This window comes from Tamandua tetradactyla, chromosome 2, assembly GCF_023851605.1.
Source record: "Tamandua tetradactyla isolate mTamTet1 chromosome 2, mTamTet1.pri, whole genome shotgun sequence".
In the NCBI taxonomy this organism is placed as follows: domain Eukaryota; kingdom Metazoa; phylum Chordata; class Mammalia; order Pilosa; family Myrmecophagidae; genus Tamandua; species Tamandua tetradactyla.
Window position 1 is genome coordinate 89,181,669 of NC_135328.1, and position 23,781 is coordinate 89,205,449.

Here is a 23,781-nt window from a genome sequence, read left to right on the forward strand (position 1 = left end):
AGCTTTCAGTGAAGGTAGCGTAGAGGATGTGGGCTTCAGGAAGGAAGTGTTCAGAGATCTCTGAGCCCAGAGTTGTGAATGGGCCTGGGAGGGCTGAAATCATTCAGGATTATGGCAGAGTTTTGGAGAAAGGAAGTATGGTGGTTTGAAGTTATGCATACCCTGAAAATATATTCTTAAATCTATTCCATTCCTGTGGGTGTGAACCCATTGTAATTTAGGACCATTTGATAAGGTTAGTTCAGTTAAGATGTGGCCTAGCCCAAACAGGACGGGTCTTAATCCTATTACTGGAGTCCTTTATAAACAGAATGAAATTCAGACAGAGGGAGAGAAAGCCACAAGGATCAGCCAGAAGCTGAGATTCAGCAGAACCCAGAAGAGAATACAGGCCAGGAGAGGCTACATTGTATCTTGCTACGTGACAGGGGAAAAGGACCAAGAATCACCTGTAGCCAGCCAGCCCCAGAACACCAGTTTGTGAGAAGAAAGCGTTGCTTTGATGATGCCTTGATTTGGATTTTCTTTTAGCCTCTAAGCTGTTAGCAAATAAATTGTCATTGTTTAACCCGACTCATTTCATGGTAGTTGTGTGAGAGCCCAGGAAACTAGAACACAGACTGTGAGCTCTGCAAAACCATCTTCCATAAGAGAAAATAGATACTGGGGAAGTTGTTAAAACAGGTCATGCAGAGAAGGACATAAAACAGTTGAATCGCATGGACTTTAAAAAAGAAAGGGTTTGTTTTGTTGTATCATGTTAGCAAGAGGGTGGCGGATGCTTACCTGGAAGAAGCTTTGGGAGCCAGGAAAGAAAGAACCCTCAAGCTCTGGCTCTGAGATTCCTGAAGGGAGGAGGTAGAACTCAACACCCCACACACAAAGGGCTGCAAGGGAAGCACTGTCCTCAGGGGTTGTTTACAAAGTTCTGCCTGCAAGAACACAATGAAAATGTGTGAATTTAGACCCAGGCAAGACTTTCAATAATTATGGATTGCAGAATTCCCAATTCCCCATCTCTTTCAGTGCGCAAGAGCTGTTTTTGAAGCCAGCTCCACTTTGACTGCCATAGACCGATACTTTAGAAATCAGTGGAAAGAAAAGGTTGCAGCTATAGGGCCAGGCTGTAAATTAATTACCGTGGGTGAGGCTGTTGGAGTCTTATCCCAGCCATAAGGAATATGAATAGTTGGGGAGTACTACAAAGTAAGAGAGAATGGATTCTTTTTTCATGTACAAAATTGGCAATTCAAAGTATGAAGGCAGGAGAAAAATTAATGGAATTCATCAGCTTAACCTTGATTTACAAGATTCTGAATGAGGACAATGGGAGCTGTCTGCTAATGTTCTACCTTAGGGGAAGAGGAGCTCTCCTGATGTGCTATTGGTAGTGAAAAGCAAGAGGTTTCTTAACAAGTGTGTTTATCAAGTACCTCTGCGGTATTATTTTGTACGCTCAGTTGCAGCCTCTGTCATTCTTCTGCATGCTCATTTAACATGATAGACTTGTTTGGCAAATCCTACAGGTGGTGGGAGGACAGGAAGAGGAGGAAGCTTCCTCTGGATCATAAAATAACAGATACTGGCTTCTCTCATGCACTCCAACTCTTCTCTCTCCTCACCCTCCTTGATAGTCATGATTGCTTGTAGTAAAGAAGATAAATGGCTAGACAACGTAATCCTGTGCATCTGTTGATGAGTTGCTCAGAGCACCGTGGAAAAAGGGGTGTGGTGTAATTGTCTGGCTTGACTTGAATTCTGGGTAAGACAACAACAAAGGAAGTTTGACAAGTTCTAAACACTCATCTCAGGGAGTTTGGCTATGACCTATGCAGAAAGTGCTTTTGCTGCCTCTCTCCTGCCTTGGTGGTTGGTTATTTCTACCTGACAGCAGCTGGCATCTGTATAGTGCTGCAAGTCACAGGTGGTGCTAAGCGCTTGCTCTTTGTTTATTTCCCCAATATAGCGGTCTGATTTTATTTAACTCGCACTTTTCAGAATATATGCAACCAAGACTCAAGGATGTTAAACGATCAGCCCAGAATCACACAGCAAATTAGTAGTAGAGCCATAATCCTGAGTTAGATGTTTCTTCAGATACCACATTCTTAGAATACGCTATCAAACATTGTGTAAGCAGCTTATGAAATTTTAAATTTCCTAGTAGCTATGGTAAAAAAAGTACAAAGAAACAGGTGAAATTAATTTTAATAAAGTATTTTATTTAACACAACATATCTTATGTATTATCTTTTCAGTATGCAATCACTGTTAAAATGATTACTGAGATAATTTACATTCTTTTCCTTTCATGCCAAGCCTTCAAAGTTCAGTGTGTTTTCTTCACTTATGGCATATCTCGGTTCAGGTGTTTTCATTACTTAGCAAGAGGCCCAGAAGCGACTGTGCTGGTCACTTAGCCCTCTTCCCTTCATCCATTTCCTCTCCATAACAGCCTTCTCTTCTAAGAGAGGCTCTGTGTGTGTTTATTTTTATAGTAATTCTCCAAAATATTTATGGAGTCTTTAGAAAATACTTTATGGTACACGGGGTGAATTTTTAAAAGAGGTTGCATTACCAAGGTTAAGGTAAATGTAGGTTTGAAGCTCCTTACCAGCTGTTTTAACTTGTGCAATTATTTGATGTCACTTGATCTTTCTTTTTGTTTGTTACCTGTTTTTATAGGACTGTGGAAGGAACAAAATGAGATCATGCATTTAACTCAATACCCGAGAAGTAGAAAGCAATTGATAGTGCATAATGATAATTACCACTTGGGTTCTAAGTTCTTGTATAAATACTCTCAAAGATTACTATAAGCAAAAGCCCTTTCTAACCATAAATACATGTGTAAGGTACAAACTATATCAAAGTTACAAAACAACTTTACAAATAACCCATATATATATTTGTGAACAGGTACCTTTATACATTGCCTAAATTTTAGTTGGCCATTCTCAATGTGAGGGTTTGGTTACTGTTGTCCCTCCCTGTAAATTCATTATGTTAAGATCTCCGAGGGTACAGAAAGAACTCATGATTTTCTCAGATACTTGCAGTACTTAGCTTTAAAGTTTGGAACTTGATGAGTAGAAGGGGAGGGAGAAGGTTGCATCTTCATGTAACTGTTGTGAGATTGCGAATAGTTTTTATGATTTTAATTCTTACGCAAATAAAAGTATTCTGTTTGCCTAAACAAAAAAATAATATCATTAGCTACATGAGCAAGAAATAATTTTTATGATACACTCCTTTAAAAAAGTTCCTTATAAATTAATGTCACAGAAAATATTTGGTTTGCCAGCCTGTGGGGTAGATTTCAGCATACCAGGCTAGTTCAGCGCCAGGTCCTAACAAACTGACTGCTCTGTTCATGCTGTCTAATAAAGAGCAGTCAACCGTGGTGATATCACCACACAAGTTCATTGAAGTCACGCATAAATGTCTACCCATGTGTTTTTAAAATTGAACAAACAGGTGATTGTCACTGATGTAAGAAATAGACAGGTTACTCCATACCCATAATTTGCCTTCAGCCCCAATCACTGGTCTGTGGAAGATTTAAGAGTATATTCACTTTCTTTTCTCTCTGAACTAACCTTATTTCTATCCATACTTTCACAGAGGTTACTACATAATAATTGTGCCTTTGAAGAAATCTCGTGGGAAATTTATCAAGCCATGGGAGAGCCCAGATGAAATGGAATTAGATGAGGTAACTATTCCTTTGTTGGTTGTGTCTTTTCATTAGTTAGTTCATAAATATGACCCTTCCCCTTGTGGCATCTGAGGGTAGTGCTGATTTCCTCTTGGGTGGCTGGTCAGACAGTGCGCTGCTGTGGGCACATTAACCTCCGGGGGCCCTGGCTAAGATGCTATTGCTTTAATTAAAAGACATTTAACCTGCAGTAAGGCATGCAGTCTGCCTAGTCTTTGTTGACCTCAATATTTTGTTCCTTGCCGCTTATAAAACATGATGCACAGGTGTAGTAGGTGAAGTAGTTGTCGGCAGACTCAATCACCATGGCTATGAATTCTGAGGTCCCTTCCCTGCTGCGACAGTTTCTAAGACTACTACAAACAAATTGTGATTGGATGTACTGTGTGGTCTTCATCAGTTTTTCACAGACTTCTGCTTTGGGGCAGATAGTTACGTTTTTGGGTTTTTTGTTTTGTTTTTTTTTATCCCATAGGTTCTCAAAATTAAAATATACATTTATCTGTAGATAAATTTGCAATTTGTACGATATATTTATGCAAAGCAAGAAATACAGTATCAAGAACAGAGCAAATCAGGTTTGTTTCCTGGTGCCTGCTCATGCAAAAACAGGGCAAACGCTGAATAGTATGATTTTAATTTCTAAAATCTTGCAAGTACAGGTGCATGTTAATTTGTTCTCTCATTTCACTCCTGAGAAGCAGTCCATACATCTGTTGTTTTGAAAGTTAATAAATAATATGAAGAAACCAGACCCCGTTTACTTGTATTTATATGAGAAAACTATGATCCAGGACTAGTTAAGCCCAATCCCCAGAGAGCCACAGCAAGTTAATAGCTGGGGCTCACATTTTGAAATACAGGAGAAGACTTTGCTATTTTGACATGATGCTGTTGCAAATCAGTTCATAAGGCAAATAACCAGACGCCACTTTGGGGAAATAGGAGATTTTAACTTATTGGGTGTATTTACAACATAGGACGCATCTTAAAGCCCTGTTATTTCTAGGCATATTCCCTACTTCAACTTAGTGCAAACATGGCAAGAAAAAGGAAAATGGTTTAACTGCCTTACAGAGAGGCGGTGTTTATTTTATGCATGTCTGCATGAAGGAGACTCTGATCTGACAGATGAGGGCTGTTAGCTTTGTTTGGCAGACAGATGTCATCTCTAGGAGTGTGGTTCATCATCCCCCACTTCATTTAATCTGAGTTAAATTTAATCAAGTCAAGAAGGGGAGATGAGTTCAAGGCTAAGTCTATGCTTTGTGTCACTGTCTTTGGTTAGATCATATCAGATGGATATAAGATTCCCCAGACACCATTTCAGTAATGTCAAAAAATTTAGGTACGTGATAAATTTAATTTTTTCTGTTGATAATAAAAGGACAGAATCGTTATTCTGCAGATTTGGAGGAATAGCAGTCCTTCATCTGATGATGCAAAATGAGAGGCAAATCTTTTGTAAGCCTTTCAAAGCAAGACTTGATTTTATTTGGAACTAATCAATCAGTTAACTCCTAAAATATTGTTCATTATTTTAACCAGTTCTCAGCTGAATTATAGAATTATTGGTCTCTCATTTTAATTGGAGTTGGGTTTAAATTTAGGCTACTTGTATAATCTATGAATCTTGATATATATATATATATATATATAATATACTATATATATAGTGTGTATATATATATATACAGTTCAGTGTGTTGAAGCCTTGAAGTCCAAGCCAGAAATGACCTCAAATGCTTTTAAATAACAAAACTAGCCTTAGAAATAGAGCCATTTGGTATAAGCTGATTTGCCTTTACAGCCAGGTTTTAACCTCCAAAATGCACAGCTATACTAATGGATTAAAGTATAGGGCTATATGACATTGAACTTTCTTGCAATTAATTCTATGGGTCTGTGCTGCCAATTCTCATAGCAAAGGGTCATTTTAATCATCCCACAAGTTGTGGTGCATTAATCTGTATAATAGTTTGATAAAGAACATTTATTAATTCAAAAACTTTGGGTCAGGATGGGTTGTTTCCCACTTTTCTTACTGATATAATTGAGACCACATTGTAGAATTAATGGTGGAAGAAATAAGATATGCATTGACTGGAAAATGAAAATTATTTCTGATAAAGAACTGAAGCCCTTGATATCTCCTGGAATTACCTCCAATACATCATATAACTATTGTGAAAGGGAAGAAATGAAAGTAGGCTATGGCCTTACTTTATGCTTACTCACCCAGTTTCTGATCCCTGCAGACAGGTTTTTTTTTCCCCTATCATGGATAATAAAAGCACTGTAGTAATTTTATCTATAGCTTGGTACTGCCAGGTTTGACAAAGCAGTGTTCCTCTCTTAAATGTATTTGGCCAAGTGATTTTTCATAAAGGCCTATAACTCAAATTGTTGGAACCATATCACAGGATAGAATGATTGCCTAAGGGAATTTCCACATGTATGCCTCACATCTAGGCCCATAAAAAATGGAAAAAAGCCCTTCTAAAGAGAGTTTCTCTCAAAATTATCTTCTGAGTTCATTTATCCTTTGTCTGGGAATACTCTTCACATGATAAATTCATAAACTGAAACTCCTGTAGTCAAAGTCAAATTTGACAGGGCAGACTGATAGTCACAAAGAATTTTGGACAGAATGACTCACAAGATGTTAGTTATATTTAATTCAGGGCACATCTTGTAATATATCATAAGCTTTTCAGTGTGCTGGACTTCAGAATCTTGCCTTAGAATAATGTGTTCGTTGGTATGAGTACCTACAGCAAATTGGTTAACTTTGGTGTCATCTGAGCACAACTGAACCACTTAAAATATAATTCAAGAAGCATCCTATAGAGATTAAAGCAACCTACAGGGACAGGGTTGATGATCCAGGTTTGACCTTAATGAATGACTGCATTTGGTTCCAGGATCTAGACTAATCAAATATTTTATTTTAAAGTACTTCCTCTGATTCTTCTAAAGAAATCCCAGCAAAAGGTACTCGTAGAAATGACAGTGATGTGGACGATTTATGACAGTTGCCTACATCTGAAATATGAATGAAATCTAGCTAGAATTTGTTCAGTGAAATAGAAGAGGAGACACACTCACATGAACAAATGATGGTAGATGTTTTTGATTAGCCAGCTTTCAAAAAGCTGTTCAGCTCATCTGCAGTGTAATTTGTCCTCAGAGTAATGGGCTACAATCATTTACTGCGTATCAACACTAACCTTTGGAATGGCTTTTCAACGAAAATATTTTATCAAATTTTTGGCATCAGAGTTCTTAAAATAAGCATGTTAAAAGAGTCCAGGAAAAGAAAATCCCAGTTCACATTCATCTGTGAGTAAAAGCATATGTATAAGTGTGTGTGTGTGTGTGTGTATATGCACGCACACATGCACACCTAGGTACAAGCTGAGTTAAAGTGATTTAGATGATTAGAAATGAAGTGCTACATGTTTCTTGATATTGTGCAACCATTAAGTAAATTAAAATATGGTTGAAAAAAATCCTATGTGTCATTTCATTTTGTTTCACAAATTAAGTCCAATCCTATATTGCCACGTTCACTTGTGCCTCAGTTTCCTCATCTGTAAGATGGAGATAAGAATAGTAACTTACTTTATAGGTGTAGGTAAGTGAATGTGAGGAGCAAATAAACTAACACATGGTTAAGTACCCTAGAACTGGCATGTAGTAACTACTCAATAAGTGGTAATTATTCCTATTGTTACTGTGTTAATGATAGTACTGATAATTACAATAAGAACACCTCAATTTTATAACAAGATTGAAAGATAATGCTGAATAAATTCCTGGCTATGCCTTATTATTGGCCAGGTCTGCATAATTGATCAACCTATCTGAATTTATCATCAGTTGGTCCAAATTTGCTAAACAGATAATGCCCAATATACTGTTTATTCATAAAAGAACTTGCATTTCCTGTACTTCCAAGGGAAACTTACATTTCCTATGCATTTAAGGGTATCGATCAGCTAAAATGTCACATAAGATTTTAGAACATTATAAGTTATTACCCAAGAATTACATGGACATTGAATATCTGTATAGGCACAATCGTGGTTTTTACCATTTTTAGGTTACAATTTTCAACCAGCTGAGCACCTTTATGACTCTCAGTCTGAGAGAAGCCCTGTCCACCATCAGGTTCGTGGCTGAAGGATTCCATGTTTGCCATCTGAAGGTCTAGAGCCTGTACTATTACAGAAGCCTGCTCTTGATTATGCCAGGTTCTCAGTTCTACTAAGTAGCTATCACTATTTTGATTTTTATTGTATTCATTTCCATTTATAAAAACAAGGTAGTAAATAGTTTGTCACAATTGAACAATGAGTACCTTAATTTTGTTTAAAAAGATGAAGACAAGATTCATTCAATTTTCCAGTTTGCCCTCAGCCACAATTTTTTCCACGCATGTACTTAAATGAAAAAGAAATTTTACCAAATAACCAATGAAAAAAGTGTCCCTTACTTCAAAAGGCGTCCCAGACTGATACAGACTTCTTTATTCCAGTTTATCCTTATGCAATGCCAGTATTTAATGGGAGAGGGCAAAGGTAAGGTCAACATAATTTTAAAATCAGTAGTCATCATTAACTTATGGTTTTCTCCAAACAAAAGAGTCATTGCAAAACAGCAGATTACCCAAAGATCATTTCTACTTTTATTTTTTTAATAACTACATGAAGGATATATATATATATATATATATATATATATATACATGCATACATTTGATTCTTTATTTTCAGGGTCATACTAAATTTTTTTACCTACCATGCCTTATTATCTGGCAGAATAATTAATCCAGCCTTCCTAGAAATCAAGATACCAGAAAAAGCCACATAATAAAATGTGAAGGACTGTACCCTGAAGGTTAACTGAGGAGCCAAGTCAAGAAAGAAATGGCTAAATAAAGACGATGTCTACTTAAGTTAAATTTAAGTTAAAAATTGGAGGAAAAATCTGAAACAGTAAAGTGGTAATCCATAACAAACTCTGAAATCTGTTTTGTAACTACTTGTTGAGGGGAACTTTTAAAATCATTGCTTTTTCTTTCTTTTCTTTGTATATATGTTAAATCAATGATAAAAAATGTTAAAAATTTTTAATTAAAAATAGATCATTGAAACATCCCCACAAAGGATAAGGTAAACCTACTTAAAAATTAGGCCTAAGAGTCACCCCAGAGAACCTCTTTTGTTGCTCAAATGTGGTCTCTCTCTCTGTCTCTCTCTCTCAGCCAACATGGCAAGCAAACTCTCTGCCCTCCCCCTCTGTACCTGGGACATGACTCCCAGGGGTGTAAACCTTCCTGACAACATGGGGCAGAAAACCTAGAATGAGCTGGGACTCAGCATCAAGAGATTGAGAAAACGTTCTTGACCAAAAGGGGGAAGAGAGAAATGAGACAAGATAACGTATCAATGCTTGAGAGATTTCAAACAGAATGGAGAGGTTATCCTGGAGGTCATTCTTAACGCATTATAGAAATATCACCTTTTTAGTTAAGGTATATTGGAGAGGTTGGGGGGACCTGCCTGAAACTGTTGAGCTGTGTTCTAGTAGCCATGTTTCTTGAAGATGACTGTATAATAATACAGCTTTATCAATGTGACTGGGTGATTGTGAAAACCTTGTGTCTGATGCTCCCTTTATCTATGGTATGGACAGATGAGTAAAGCATGGATTAAAAATAAAAAGGGAACAAATGTTAAAATAAATTTAGTAGATTGAAATGCCAATGATCAAAGAAAGGGAATGGTAAGAGGTATAAAAAAAATCGGGGAAACAAAGGCTAAAATATATTAAGTAGATAGAAATACTAGCAGTCAGTGAGAGGGAGAGGTAAGGGGTCTGGTATGTGTGAGTTTTTTTCTTTATCTCTTTTTCTGAAATGATGCAAATGTTCTAAGAAATGATCATGGTGATGAATATACAACTATGTGATGGTGTTGTGAGTTATTGATTATATATCAAGAATGGAACGATCATATGGTAAGAATGTTCGTGTTTGTATGTTATGTTTTAAAAAATAAAAATTAAAAAAATTGATCATTGGAATTTGCTTCTGTTGATGGAATTAGCATCATGTAAAATATCTCATTTCTAATCTAAAATTATATTAGCCCCTCCTGAAATTTGAATGGCTCTAACAAATTTCCCTACAAGATAGGCTTTTATGAATCAGGTTGACTTTTTCTCCTTAGATGACTTTCAATGCACTATTGCCCTTTAGAAGGATTTCATTAGTGTAGACGATGATATGCGGTACTAATAAAGGATCTAATTGCCGTGTGTTTATAGCCTGGGCCTTGAAATAGCAGCCCAGTGCCTTATCTTAAGAGGAAAGCAAATATTTGAAAGAAAATTGAGATTTACTGATGCTGACATGCTACATGAAATTTGAACTGGTTGTATTTGGGTTCTTCCCAGTCGTGAATTAACTTTTCCTATTAAACTGTCTAAGTTTGGTTCTTGTTGTTTTCAGCACTCTTTCTGTTTCTCATTTTTTCCCTTAAGCTGCTGAAGGAGATATCCAGGAAACGCAGGAGCATCCGTTATGGGAGAGAAGTCGAATTAAAGCCATACATTGCTGCTCATTTTGATGTCCTTCCCACTGAGTTCACCCTGGGGGATGAGAAACATTATGGTGGGTTTACAAACAAGCAACTCCAGAGTGGTCAAGAATATGTCTTCTTCGTGTTGGCAGTGATGGAACATGCAGAATCTGTAAGTTGATTAAGATATCTCTTTCCTATGGTGGTATTAAACATTTTCAACAGAGTGTGGTCATTTAAGGGATATGTAGGTATAGCCATCTTAATTATCCTGAACTAAATGTAATAAATAACCTTATTTATTATGTAATTAACTACATGTAATATTAATGTAATAAATAACAGGCTGCCTACTCTTGGAACATTGTCGAGAATATTGCTTGAGACTTCATTACACATTAGACTGTGTCTCCAGTGACAGGAAATTTAGGTGTACTTCTGGTACATAAACTGCCAAATTGATGGGTCATGTTTCTTGAAACTTTTTGATGCAATTCACTGATTTATTCCAGGATGACAGCCATTGCTGCTTGCAGCCTTGTTCCTCGTACTTCTTAAAATGCCTGTTTTCATTTTGGATGGTATATGATAGGCATTAGCCCAAGTGATAACAGTGGGAACTAACAAGCTCTGAAATTCAACAGATATATTTCTAGGTATTTGGAAGTAATAACTGGGGGAGAATTAGTTTTCTTTCTCTCCTGTAACTGCCATTGATGCCACAGTCCTCTCTACCCAGATTCTCCAGGAAGTTCCATCTAGGAAGAGGCGAGCACGCCAGATTCTTCTTTAATTATAGCAATTTACTAGTGACTTTATCAGTGAAAAGCAAAGAAAGTTAGAAAATAATTCACTAAAATGGAGGATTCCTAAAGTACTCTAATGAATTGTCTTCTTTTATGTAATTCATCTTGTTCTTGCATAGTTTTTTGCTTGAATTGCTTTAAATGCTTAAAAGAGAGAGAGAAGTTGTGGGTGGGAAGAGGGGTTGGATTTTGAAGTAGCAGTTCACATTAACATTTAATGTAGTATTCCAAACTGTATCTTTCTGATCAGGGCTTAAATCTGGCAGGCATGGCAACTCAGCTGTGCTGTCACTTCCCATATTTAAGAAACCTATGAGGTATCAAAGGTTTCTCTACATCAGGCCTTAGTGCCTGCAGTAGAAGTTTCTCTTTCATTGACTAAAAGGAATTCCCCTGTGGAAAATCAAAATGCAGAGCGTTTTGCATGGTTTACCTTTGTGCCTAGAATGTTATTTGAAAACAAAGTGACAGGGCTTCCTGGAATTTTTAATGCAGGATATGCTTTCTCTTTGTAGTTGAAAGTTTTAAGGCAGCACATCAAGGGAATGGAATGTTGGAAATCATCTTCATCTCTTTTGTGAAATAGCTTTTAAATATTTGAGAGGGATTTCCTTTAAATAGCTCTAGAAATGTTTTGGAAAACACTTTCAGAGCATTGAGGTAGGTTAGAGAATCCAGTTGCTGAGAAGAGAAATCTCTTCAGGTCACCCAGGCTGACTCAGCACTATCAGACTTTGGTTTCTGATCTCTCCCAAATGTTTCCAGCAGTGATTAAATGCATTATAATTGATGAAGAGTCTACCCCTTCACCTCATATGTCACCTTTCTGGGGTTTTTTTAATCCTAAAAAATTGGGATTTTTTCCCAAATCTGAATTCCAAATATTATCTGAATCTCCCTTTTCTCCATGAGCTTTCTCTGCCTTGCTCTCAAACCTACCAGCAATTCTTATGTGTCATCCATGTTTTTAGCCCAGTATTTATGTTATAGAAGACACTTGGCCTTGTGTAATGTTAGCGGTGACATAGTTCTTTTTCCAGCCTCAAATTATCATAACTGATTGTTAAATAAAGTACCCAGTCACACCAAGAGGGGACTGATAACTCACACAGAGAAAACGCCCACCCTCTCAAGATATAGCATGAGCTTTCTCATATGAAAAATATCAGGGGGCTGGTTTAATGACCTCAACGTTCATCTTTTCTTTTACCCCCACACACTGAACAGATGCCACATTTTATGAGGCTGGTATCATTTTATAGCTTTGTTTTCTTTTCATTTTCACATGTCACAGTTTCCTGATTTCGGTTGGAAATGGAAATATCTCTGTGCTTTGGGAAAGGCTCTGCCTAGATTTCCATCCTAGCTGACCTAGATTATTATCTCAAAGCCTCTTGGTAAAGAATTTCAAATAAGAGAGGTTTCCGTACTTCTATTTAACAACAACAACAAAAAATTAAGTATAACCTACAAAGTATAAAACAAATAATTATGCTTATATAAGGAATCATGTTTCTTGGTTATCTAGTTTATTTGCCAAGTCCTTTGTTTTAATCCTATGCCATATATATCCTTTTCATCTCTTTCCTGGTCACACTGAAGAAACTAAGAATATTCTAGCTTCCTTTTGTGGACCTAGGTTACCAAATAGGAAAGAGGAGACCTGAACAAGCATTTAGTGGAGCATCAATGGCTGTGGAGCTTGCTGTACTTAAATCCAGAATATGTGGCATGGATTAATTTTTTTAATGTGGATTAAAAATTAAATATATTTATTGATCATGAACAATGAGTGTTAATCCCATTTGAAAGAATGAATATTCTGTTTTATTCAACAAATATTTTCTGAACACTCAGGTAGCAAAGGTTTGTGCTACCTGCATTAAGTATACAAATAGAATATAAATCACTACCAGACAGGAATTTATAGTCTTATTGAAGAAAAAACGTGCACAAAATAAATTTAAAAAAAAAAAAAAACCTCAAATTTGATGAGTGCCATTCAAAAATGGAATGAAGGACTATTTAAAAAAAATTTAATTGATTAATTTTCCATATATTTCTCAGAATGACAGATGACTTCCCATTAAGAAGAGGCAGGATTAGTGGAAGCAGCATTTAAGCTGACCTTGGAAGTGACTGTGATTTCCAGAGATAAATGTTGTAGAGATTGAAAGAGTTAAAGGGAGAGAATAGAGCATTTGAGGAATAGCAGCAAAAATGCAATTTGATGAAATATGTTGTATATGGTAAGGAAGTTTAAAAGAAAATTGCAGAGGCTTTGAAAACCATGTAATATATCTAGGTTTTATTTAGGAAACGCTGAAGAGGGTCCTTAAGGTTTGGGTAATAATTCTAGTAGCAGTATAGACTATTGTAGGAAGGAAGAAATTCTTAGAATGGTTTTGTTGAATGTGAATGAGATCCTGGAAAAAGTGGTCCCCATGGAACTAGAAAGAGAATAGGTGACCCTGATGATTATTGATAAAATAAATTCAATAGTTTAATTTCTAGATATTGGAAGGATGAGAGAAATTGAATAGTCAGGAGGAAAGTGTATCAAAGAAGCAGGAAAATAACATGCAATTCTTAATTTGAGGATACATGCAGGAATCTCCAGAAACAATTGGAAACAAAGGTCTGGGATATCAGAGAGTTTCTGGGTTTAGGATTAGTAATAAGAATTGATCTGTACAGAGTTCAAACTGGGAATGAATTTTCCAGAAAAGAACAAAAAGGGAAGCTAGCGGAAAATAGCACTTAAGAAAGCTGACCTTGAGGGTGGACTCATGAACAGCTAACTCAACAGGGCATGAGCAGTTGGAAAGATTAGGAAGGGACCAGTTGAGTACAGAATTCGGAAAGCCCAAGAAGGGAGTTTCAATGGATGCTTAATCGATGGTGGCAATCGGGAAAGATGTCTAGAAGGGTAAAGACTGAAAAAGCCGATTAGATTTGGCAAAGAAGTGAATAGGACCATAGGTGTTATTGGAGTGAGAACACCTGAGGAGTGAGTAGTAGTAAAGGGATATGTATGGGGGGGGGCTCTATTAGAACTCTCTGTTAGAGTTGAGAAGTAAAAGGAAAGATAGGGCTTTGATAGGGAACAGAGTTAAAATGTAGGCTAAAACAGGACAGAACAAATAGGATAGTATAGAAACAAAACACAGACAATCAGTCTACCCCATTACCATGTAGCTATATTTTTGGAAAATATATGTATTATCAGTTGTCTACTGGGAATAAGCATATCAACTTTTGAATACTATAATTAAATGGGAACTGCTAAATCCTTTAAGTTCTAAAATTTGGTGTTCTAGAAAGCCATATCATCAACTGTATCCATCTTGCATTGATATTTTGAACATTACACTTTCATTTCTTAAATGGTAGCACTTGTCCATTGGCCTTAGTTCCCTAATTAATGTACAGTACTAAGAATCATTTACATATTTCAACATGTAATTAAATGCTGACTTATTTTGCTTCATAAATTATTATTTTGTTACTTTGGTATCCTTAACTGAGTGATAATTCCTTGGAGACTGGAGCTCTACATAATATTTTGCTTGATTCTCACATAGCACCTAACACATTGATACAATGTAAATGTTTATTGATGGTCCTATGGCTGGGTAATTACTGGTACTTTACACTTCATAAGATCATTAAATGTGTCATATATAGATCCTAATTTAAAATTATCTGTGATGTAATTTCTGCCAGCAAAAATTATTTTATTAAATATTTTGCTCTAAAGATACTTTTAGTTTGTAGCCATTTTCATTTTCCTTCTAAAATGAAAGGAAAATCCTTCCTTTCTCATTTTTAAAGCAAATTTTACTGAGATATATTCACACACCAAATAATCCATCCAAAGTATACAATCAGTGGCTCCCAGTATCATCATATAGTTATGCAGTCATCCTTTCTTTCTCTCTTGCACACACTCTCTCGCCCCTCTTTCTTACTAGCTTTGCTTCACACATTTATCAAACCCACTCTGTCCTGTATCTTTGCTGCTTCTGATGCTAAGGATACACTTTCAAAAGGCTATTGTGTTAAAACTAAAATAGAATCTGTTTTTCTCAGAAGATGTATGCAACCAGCCCCTACTCTGACCCCGTCGTGTCAATGGATCTGGACCCGCAGCCAATCACAGATGAAGAAGAAGGACTGATCTGGGTCGTAGGCCCTGTCCTTGCAGTGGTCTTTATCATCTGCATTGTCATAGCTATTCTACTTTACAAAAGGTAGGTTTGCCCAGTATTTCTATTGAAACCTTGGGGCTGCCTTCTTTTTGAGAAATTGATAATCACTCCATGGTCATTAGCGGTTGATTTTAGTAGAACTTCTTTAGTGAAGTTTCAAATGTTAGAATCATGTGTTCCCATAAGCATTGGGAATAAAAGGTAAGCACTGTGGTATTTAAAATATTATGCAGTATATGGTACAGACTTGGTTCAGCCTGCAAAGATCCTAGCCTGTTCTGAGATGCTGCATGCAAGGTAAGCGCATTGTATGCTGTTTGAGACATTAGTGAGTTTACAGGCAGATAATTTCCACAAGAGCTTGTGTTGATTGTTTTAGATGATTAATTGCACAATTTCAACATGGTTTTTGAATGAGTAATACAGATTTGCACATTTATGATTATTTCTTGTCTAACATGCACATATTCTGAGATTGTTAGCTAGAGTTATTTCTCAAATTTCAGAAAAAGTCACTAGAAGTTGGTAATTAAGTAAAGGAAAAAGAGGAGGAGGAGAATGAATTAACCTCCTTTCCCACTTTCCTTCTGATCTTTATTCCACATCTTCATTCGAGAAAGGTACCTGCTTTCTTTTTAAAAAGATAGATGGATAGATAGATAGATAGATAAATAGATAGACCTTAGTCTTTCCAATCCCAAGTTTATCAATCTGTCTTATGTCTTGACTACAGTTAGGATGTTCTTTTTTTTCTGATCTTCCACTCTTTTTATATCCTATTTCTGTCACCATCAAATATAAACCAGATTTGTTTTCTAGTCACTGTCTAGTTAGTCAATTGGGTAGAGGGCATTAATAATTCTTCACCTAAATCCATTCTGACTTAAAAAAAAAAGTGATTGTGAAATTATAAACTTATAAAATTACAAAATCATTATATAATATACTCTCAAACTTTAAGGATGGCTGAATCCAAAATTATTTTCATTTCTGTCAACTTTTCTTTTATTCTAATCCAACTTTCATTTCCATAAACCTTTAACCTCTAAAAAGTGCAGTGTCTTTCAGAATGCTGCTACAAATGATTGCTCTCATCTACTGCAAGAGAACTTCCCTTCCCTCACCCATACCATCTCTCTCTCTCTCTCTCTCTCTCTCTCTGTCTCTCTCTCTCTGTCTCTCTCTGTCTCTCTCTCTCTCTTCCTCCCTCTCTCTCACCTTCTCTCTCACTCTCTGTCTCACTCTCTCTGTCTCACTCTCTCTCTTACTTTGACTTTCAAAGTCAGGTGAGAGGACAGGGCCATGTTGGCTCAGTGGCAGAGTTCTCACCTGCCATGCCAGAGACCTGGGTTCGATTCCTGGTGCCTGCCCATGCAATAAAATAAAAAAATAAATCAGATGAGAAAGTTTTCATTTTGATTCTCCTTCCATGCTTAATCTGATAATCTTGTTTCAAATATTTTCTTTTCCTACCCACAGAGCTCTCTCCATTAAGTTTATATTATTTCAATCTGTCCCTGTTCCCTTGCTCAATATTTTCTTCTTAAATTCCTGAAATGGCCTATTTTATAAATTATCTTGACTCTTAAAAATGTATCCTTCAAAATGCTTTCTCTTTGAAAAACAACATCCTATAAGAGTGTTTTCCATTTTATTCCAATGTGAAGAGTTGAGGGGGAAAAAAAAAAGACAAAGAAGTTCATAACTATAATCCATTAAATTGCCTCTTTTGGAGCTAGAAAGAATGAAAAAAAGTATCTGTCATTATTCTCTTCCCAATCACTGCCATCACTCAATTATCCGTGCTATAAAATAGCTGAAAAAGCAAGTGGCTGAAGGCCAAAACCTCATTTTAGTTGATGGTTTCAGCCTACCCGTCCAGTCCTTTATCAGTGTGTATCTTAAGGAGCTCATTGTATTTTATTGCTTCTCTTCTGTGTCAGAGTAAAAGGCAGGAAACTAGTGGTACCCAAATGCCCCAGAATAATAGTGGAACCTATTACAATACAATACAATAAATTGAGAATTTTTGTAAATTCTTTGAAACAATAAAAGAGAATACACTAATTGAAAGAGTAAAACTGGAACTCTAATTGTTAATTGAGAACTATTTATTCAGGTGGTCACATCCTAATCCAAGAATCATATCACGAGCAAGTGCTGCTGACAGCTGACAGTTGCATTTCTGGAATATATCACATGATGCTTTGTAATTACAATGGATAAGATGCCTGTTTTTTGTTTTAAGATGTGCTTCATTTTTAATATATCTGGTTAGCATTAGGTTATGCCATTTAAGAGAGATGAGCACAGCATTTGTGTGTCAGTTACCTGAATGTAAAGAAATGATTATATAGCATTGAAATATTTTAAGATTTATAATTAAAAGTTTTCTGGTCTTCCTCTGCATGTGTGATTATAACTCAAAATTATAATTCAGTTACAATTTTGTCTAATTCTGCAAAAAGAGGAATTTGAAGATTTTATGACTCTGTTAAAATAGTCACATTTTATTGTGTGCATATGTAAGTATCGTCTAATACAATTGTTGGAAAATGCACACATCCTCGAATGCTAAGTATATTTAGCTAACCATCTGAAGGCCCATGAAGAGTTTCTGAAATAGAAATGCTTGTTTCAGCAGTAAAGAACATTCCTGACTTGAAACTCAAGTAGACCCAACAATGTCCTCCTTGATTATCAGAAGGCTGTTCAAGAGGAAATTTTCTGTATCCAATGAATAGTCTTTTATAGCTTGGATTCTGAGCAAAGTTAATTATATAATAAGCGCTTTATTCCTCTTTTTAGTTGCCTCTGAGTTTTTATACACATCACTGATAATGACTCAGAATAGAACTTATCATCATTATTATTATCATTATTATTAATAAGTATTATTAAAAAAAAGAAAGAAAGAAAGGGCCATAGTGGCACAGTTCTCGCCTGCCATGCCAGAGACCCGGGTTCAATTCCTGGTGCCTGCCCATGTGAAAAAAAAAAAAGTATTATTTCACTTCATGTATGTAAATAACGCTTTAAGTAGAGAATGAAAATAATTATTTATTCACATTGTTTTGTGATCCCTTTTATCATATACTCCTACTTACAAGATTGTATTAGCAGTAAAGGTGTAGGTAGGTCTGGCTATAGCCGAATGGTCTGTCCATATAAAGATAGATATTTCACCCAGGTGCCTGAGGAGACTTTGAAATGTACTCCAATTAATTACATCAGTGTGGAAGGTGTACACTCTCTTATCTGGCATTCTGTTCTTCTGAGTTTGTTTCTAATCTAGTAATTTGTATACTTAAAATAAATTTTGGCATTGATTATCCTTATATCGCTGAAGATTTGTGAGGTCCTAAGATACCTTCTAAATCATCAGAAAATTAATGTTTGATGGGTCTTTCATGTTATAAAATATCTTGTACTATGATTTTTTAATGCTATTTTCTATATGTGATATATGCTATGATTTGAAAGTTTAAATTGGTCCAGAAAACATGAGTTTAAATCCCAGCTCTGTGACCAGCTGGCTATATAGCAGAGAAAGTCAGGATAAGCACTGGGCCCCATTTTCCTCATTTATAAAATTAATGTGTAGACTAGATGATTAAACTTCTTCAATGACAATTTCCTATAATCTGAAAACATAAAAAAAAAAGCAGTTACTAGAGCTACTAGTACATTATTTCTGCTTCCTCTGTTAGTTTGTTTTTACTATGGCTAATCTTCATCCATCCACCCACCACCGCCGCCATCTGTAAAGTGATTCAGGGTTCATAGATATGCATGGGCCCTGTGCATCTGGTACAGGGTTTTCAGTCATTCATTCTAGAATTATCCAGAAATTTTTTATTTAGAAAATAAATATTTAAAAACAAACTGTTAACCTAACTCTATGGAGAAGCACTGCAAGATGGCTGAGAAGTGTTTCTTACATACTATTTAACAACAACAAAAGAGTGGTTTGGGAGCTTGAAGAGGTCTGTGGCTCAGCCTAGACAAAAATTTTACCCTCCAGACAAAAATTTAACCCTCAGATGCTAATAGTCTATCCTGGGCTGACACTGTGGAGCGAGTGAATAGCTTCTGTCCTTCCCCCAAGGTGCTTCGTGGTGAAGGCCAACATAAGGCAGATGTGTTGAAAGCAGGCTTCAGCTTTTCAGGTTTTCTCAGCTCTGGCACTGGCTCTCTGTAGACTCTGCCTCTCTTATATCAACCCTGCATTTATCTCCAAGTTAATGTCAAAGAAAGAAATATAGTCTAGAGGATTTTAAGATGCTGTGAAGAAAAGTCCTGCCATGCCCAGCACACTGGGCGGTGCCATACCTGCCTCTGGCCCTTCAAGGCCCCTCCCGGAGCCTGCAGGGCTTTTCCTCTCCCTCCGCTGCTGCCCCCCACTGGGCTAACGCGCCCATCAGAAGTAGGCGAAGGTGCCACCCACTGAAGAAAGTTTTTCCAGATGCCTCCCTCTTCCACCCCATTACGTTCTGTTTGTCCGTCCGTGCTGCTTAGTGACTTCTTTTCTGTGCTCTCAAAGTACTTTCCACGTACCTTTATCCCAGAAGCTGCTGCATTACTATAATTGCCCCTTTTTTCCCTACCTGCTGCTCCCCATTAAACTGTAGTTGCAGGACTCTGTCTTACTCTTCAGTGTATCCCTTGTGCCTAGTAGAGTGCCTGGCACGGAAGGGTAGTGAAGGATTCAATTAATACAAATCAAAAATAACAGACGAACTTTGTTACTCTACTTGTTTACTGCATCACTCACTATCACTGTCATCTTGATTGGAAAAGCGGAAATAAACCCTTGGCCTATTATCTGATTTCACCAGTTCCTAAAGCCTTCCGACTTTGAAGTTGATGCCACGTGTATGCACGTGTGTGGTGAGGCTGACATTTCTGTGGAAGAGGGCGTGAATCACACAGTAACTATAAATGCATTCTTCCAAATACTCCAGCAGCCTTTTAGTACACAAAACCAGTAAGTCACTAACTGCTGTTCTCTTCCATCCAGAAGAATAGATTTTCCTATAACAGACTTACTGATAATCTCGTTGATAAAAATGAGCAAGTTAGAAACATTTATGGAGGATTTTTTTAAAGCCTGGCGCACTAGGTAAATCATTTTAACACTAGGGATAAAAATAATGAATGAGTGTGTTTGATATCATTTTCATCATTCACTTTGTATGTGTGTACTTGTACAATTTAAATGTGGATTTTGTATTTTTGAAAAAGAAGTAGACTAGATTATTTTTTATTTAGAGCCAGAAACTCCAGGAACGTGTATCTATTCCATTGGCAATAAGGAAGACTTAGCATCTTCTATTTTAGAAAGTGAGAACTCACAAAATAATTTACCATTTACATCAAAGTGAAGATTGGTTAGATGAATTTGTTTCATAAAACATTATACTCTGAAAAAAATTATACTCTGCATAGAGTTATGGTTATTTAAGCAACCCGCTATTAGCACGAGTAAAAGTGTGTACGAGCATGTGCGGGACGTGCTCACGGACAGCAGCACTGCTTTTACCAGGAAAGTGTCTGTTATGTCAATGGCTGGTAATAAAATGCTTTTCTGGATTAGCCCTGCTATATAGATGGGTCATGCTCTCTAGATTTATTATGATGAGTATTATATTTTGGGGAGCTGAAAATGTATTTAATCCTTTATTGGAAAAAAGAGTTATGATTACCTGCTTGTCAAGAGGTGTTTGAGGAAACCATTTCTGCCACTTTATTACCTAGTGGTGTATTATACAATTGTGCAAACTTATTGTGCAGTTTAATGCAATTGGCAGATATTTTGTATCATTAGAGGAATGACGTACCTCTTAACTGAAAACTTTTTATTTTAAAGGAACAAATTTCTTATATGGAATAATGCTGCATTTCCCATTAAGTGCATTAATAGTTTTCTCATGGCATGTTTTATAAAACTCAAATTATATTTCTGGCATCAAACACCTCCTGGGATAAAATTAATCATGGCATTATTTTGTAGGTAATGGGTAAAAGCAAATGTGACATTAATGCATAATATGATTTACTCAGTGATATGTCTTCTTTCCTCCACTTGCTACATGGTTAGAAGTCTTCAAGTATTTTGATTCGTTATTTTGTACTATGTGTCAGTTGTTTGTCCTCACTTGTGAGCACTATTTCTTAAATCCTTGTTGTTGTGGTTACAGTTGTTACCATTGGCCAACTAACATTTAGCCTTTCTTTTTCCCTTTTTGCTGCATTAAAATGGAGCAGTAAACCTGACAGGTGAGGAATAGAGAATAAACCCCTTTAATGCCTAGTAAGACAACATAAGATACTAGTAGATGTTGGGAGTCTTGAGGGGGTGAGGGTGGGGTTTGGATAAAAGATAATGCCTGACAGCTGGAAGATGGACAGAGCCATGAACTAATTTTGATATTAGAATTATTCTTTTGGAAATACTAAATTTATTTAGCCTCAATAAGTAGGGAAAAAACTGAATTATTAAAGCCAAATTTAGAACGCAATAAAACCAGACACTGAGTTTTGCATGTGGTGAAGGTTAAATGAACATCTGTATGTGTCAGTGTACCTGCAGAGCAGATTTGTGAGCTGTCCCTTGAGCCTTTCTGTTTGTTTTGTTTGTTTTTACTGAAGATCCATTTTCAAGTTTGATCTGAGGTCAATTCTTAACACAGGAATGTTATCACTTTCACACCCTACAAATATCAATGGCACTGCTTTAGTAAAAACTCTTATCTAATTCAAAATTCTGTCTTCTTATCCTGAATATTAATAGCAAAAACAATAGTAATAATAAATTATATCTAGAACGTATTGAGTAATCTTTGAATGAACAGTCCAAACTAACCTTCTAGCTTTCTAAGTCTTATGTGTGTGTGTGTATGTGTGTGTGTGTGTGTGTGTATCTACTATAACACTGTCTACATAGTACAACTTTGTCACTCTCTTATTGTTATCCTAAGATGATGAAGTTGGGTCAAAACATAAAACATCATCTCCTAATCTTCCATCTCTAATTTTTAAGTGATGAAATTGAGAAGAAAGTTGGTAGTTGAGTTACACGAATAGATACACACCAGTGGTAGCAGAGTTGTAATTGCATTCTTCAGTGTTAAGAGTTGTGAAATGTCTGCAGTGATTTCTCTGAGTATTAGCAGTAGAGATTTCAGATAAACATGTCTTTCTTACACAAGCCTGCCTCCACATCTCTGACCACCTTTGCTTCAAGTACATAGGTGTGCTTTTCCCCAAAACCTTTGTTCTTGCTCCCCACTTTACCCCTAGATAAGAGGCAGGTGAGACTAGGTGAAAATAAAACACCCGTCATACCATAGTGTAGCACTTTTATTGTACATTGCCCACATTCCAGACAATCGTTACTTTTTTTTTATTTTTGTTTCACTATTAGGAGTTCTGTCTGAACCAAAATGTCTTTGATTTTCCAGTTCCTTTGTACCCATATAACTCCTGCACACAGTTGTTACTTCTTGCTGAGGGGAACACATTTGCAATAGGGCTCATAATCTTCATAAGGAAAAAAATTCAGCAGCTTTGCAAAATTTGAAATCTGTTTCTAAGTCACTATTCTGTAAATATTTCTAATCGAAAGTGAGAATGATGAGACCTCTGATAACTGATGAAAAATTTTACCACGTAAAGTCCATTAGACCATTATATGACATTTAATACTTTAAAAATTCAACTTAAAGTTCTTTCTCACTATTACTAGCAATGACCAAACTCTTCATCTTCAAAACATTTCTTAGAAATCCTTTCTATGTTAGAAAACAACCATTTCAGCACACAAGTGTTTTGAAATAGTGGAATAAGAATGTGGGCACAAAAAAAAAAAAAATTGAAAATTCAACAAATGGTACCCCCAAAACAGGATGCTCACATGGAAAAAAAACGAAGTGTGACTCCTACCATACAGCATACAAAAAAAAAAAAAAAAAACAAACTAGGCAGAAGTATTTAAATAGCTAGGATTTTTGACATCTCAGGTCTTCAGGGTCATTACATTTGCACATATAGAGTGAGAAGTTAGTTATTAAATGTCAGGAAATTCTACCTTCATAGTTCATTCCAAATATAAATTACATTTTTAGTCCTATTCTCATGTTATCTGAGACTCATATTCAGCAATAAGAGATGATGTCCAACTTTTCTGGTACTGGGGGAACTAGCTAAGTTTCTTGAGACAATATTAGAGGAAGCCAATAAAAAAGGATACTAGAATGTTCCTCTGTATCCCTCTGGCTCAATGGCACTCAGTCCCACCTCAGTGAAAAAAGAAAACAAGTAGATTCTTCCACAAAATCTACAGAGTGAAGTAGTTTGTATAATTTTGTCAGAATGACTATGGAGCTTCTTTGAGAAGAGAGAAAAGTCCAGGTTTAGCCATTAGGCTCTGACACATGAGGAAAGAAAAATGACTATGC

At 36.2% G+C, this 23,781-nt stretch overlaps 1 protein-coding gene across 9 annotated transcripts in view; it reads left to right on the top strand.

Annotated features, from left to right (window-relative positions):
* The window catches only part of PTPRD (protein tyrosine phosphatase receptor type D), a 685,849-nt gene that overhangs the window by 545,309 nt on the left and 116,759 nt on the right, over nucleotides 1-23,781 (top strand). For 6 of the 9 annotated variants that reach the window (XM_077148194.1, XM_077148192.1, XM_077148195.1 and 3 more), the window contains 3 exons: nucleotides 3,625-3,715; nucleotides 10,268-10,477; nucleotides 15,204-15,364. In XM_077148194.1, coding sequence (XP_077004309.1) covers nucleotides 3,625-3,715; nucleotides 10,268-10,477; nucleotides 15,204-15,364 — 462 coding nt within the window. The remainder of the gene's footprint in view (nucleotides 1-3,624; nucleotides 3,716-10,267; nucleotides 10,478-15,203; nucleotides 15,365-23,781) is intronic. The other 3 variants (XM_077148196.1, XM_077148201.1, XM_077148200.1) reach the window with 1 other exon arrangement.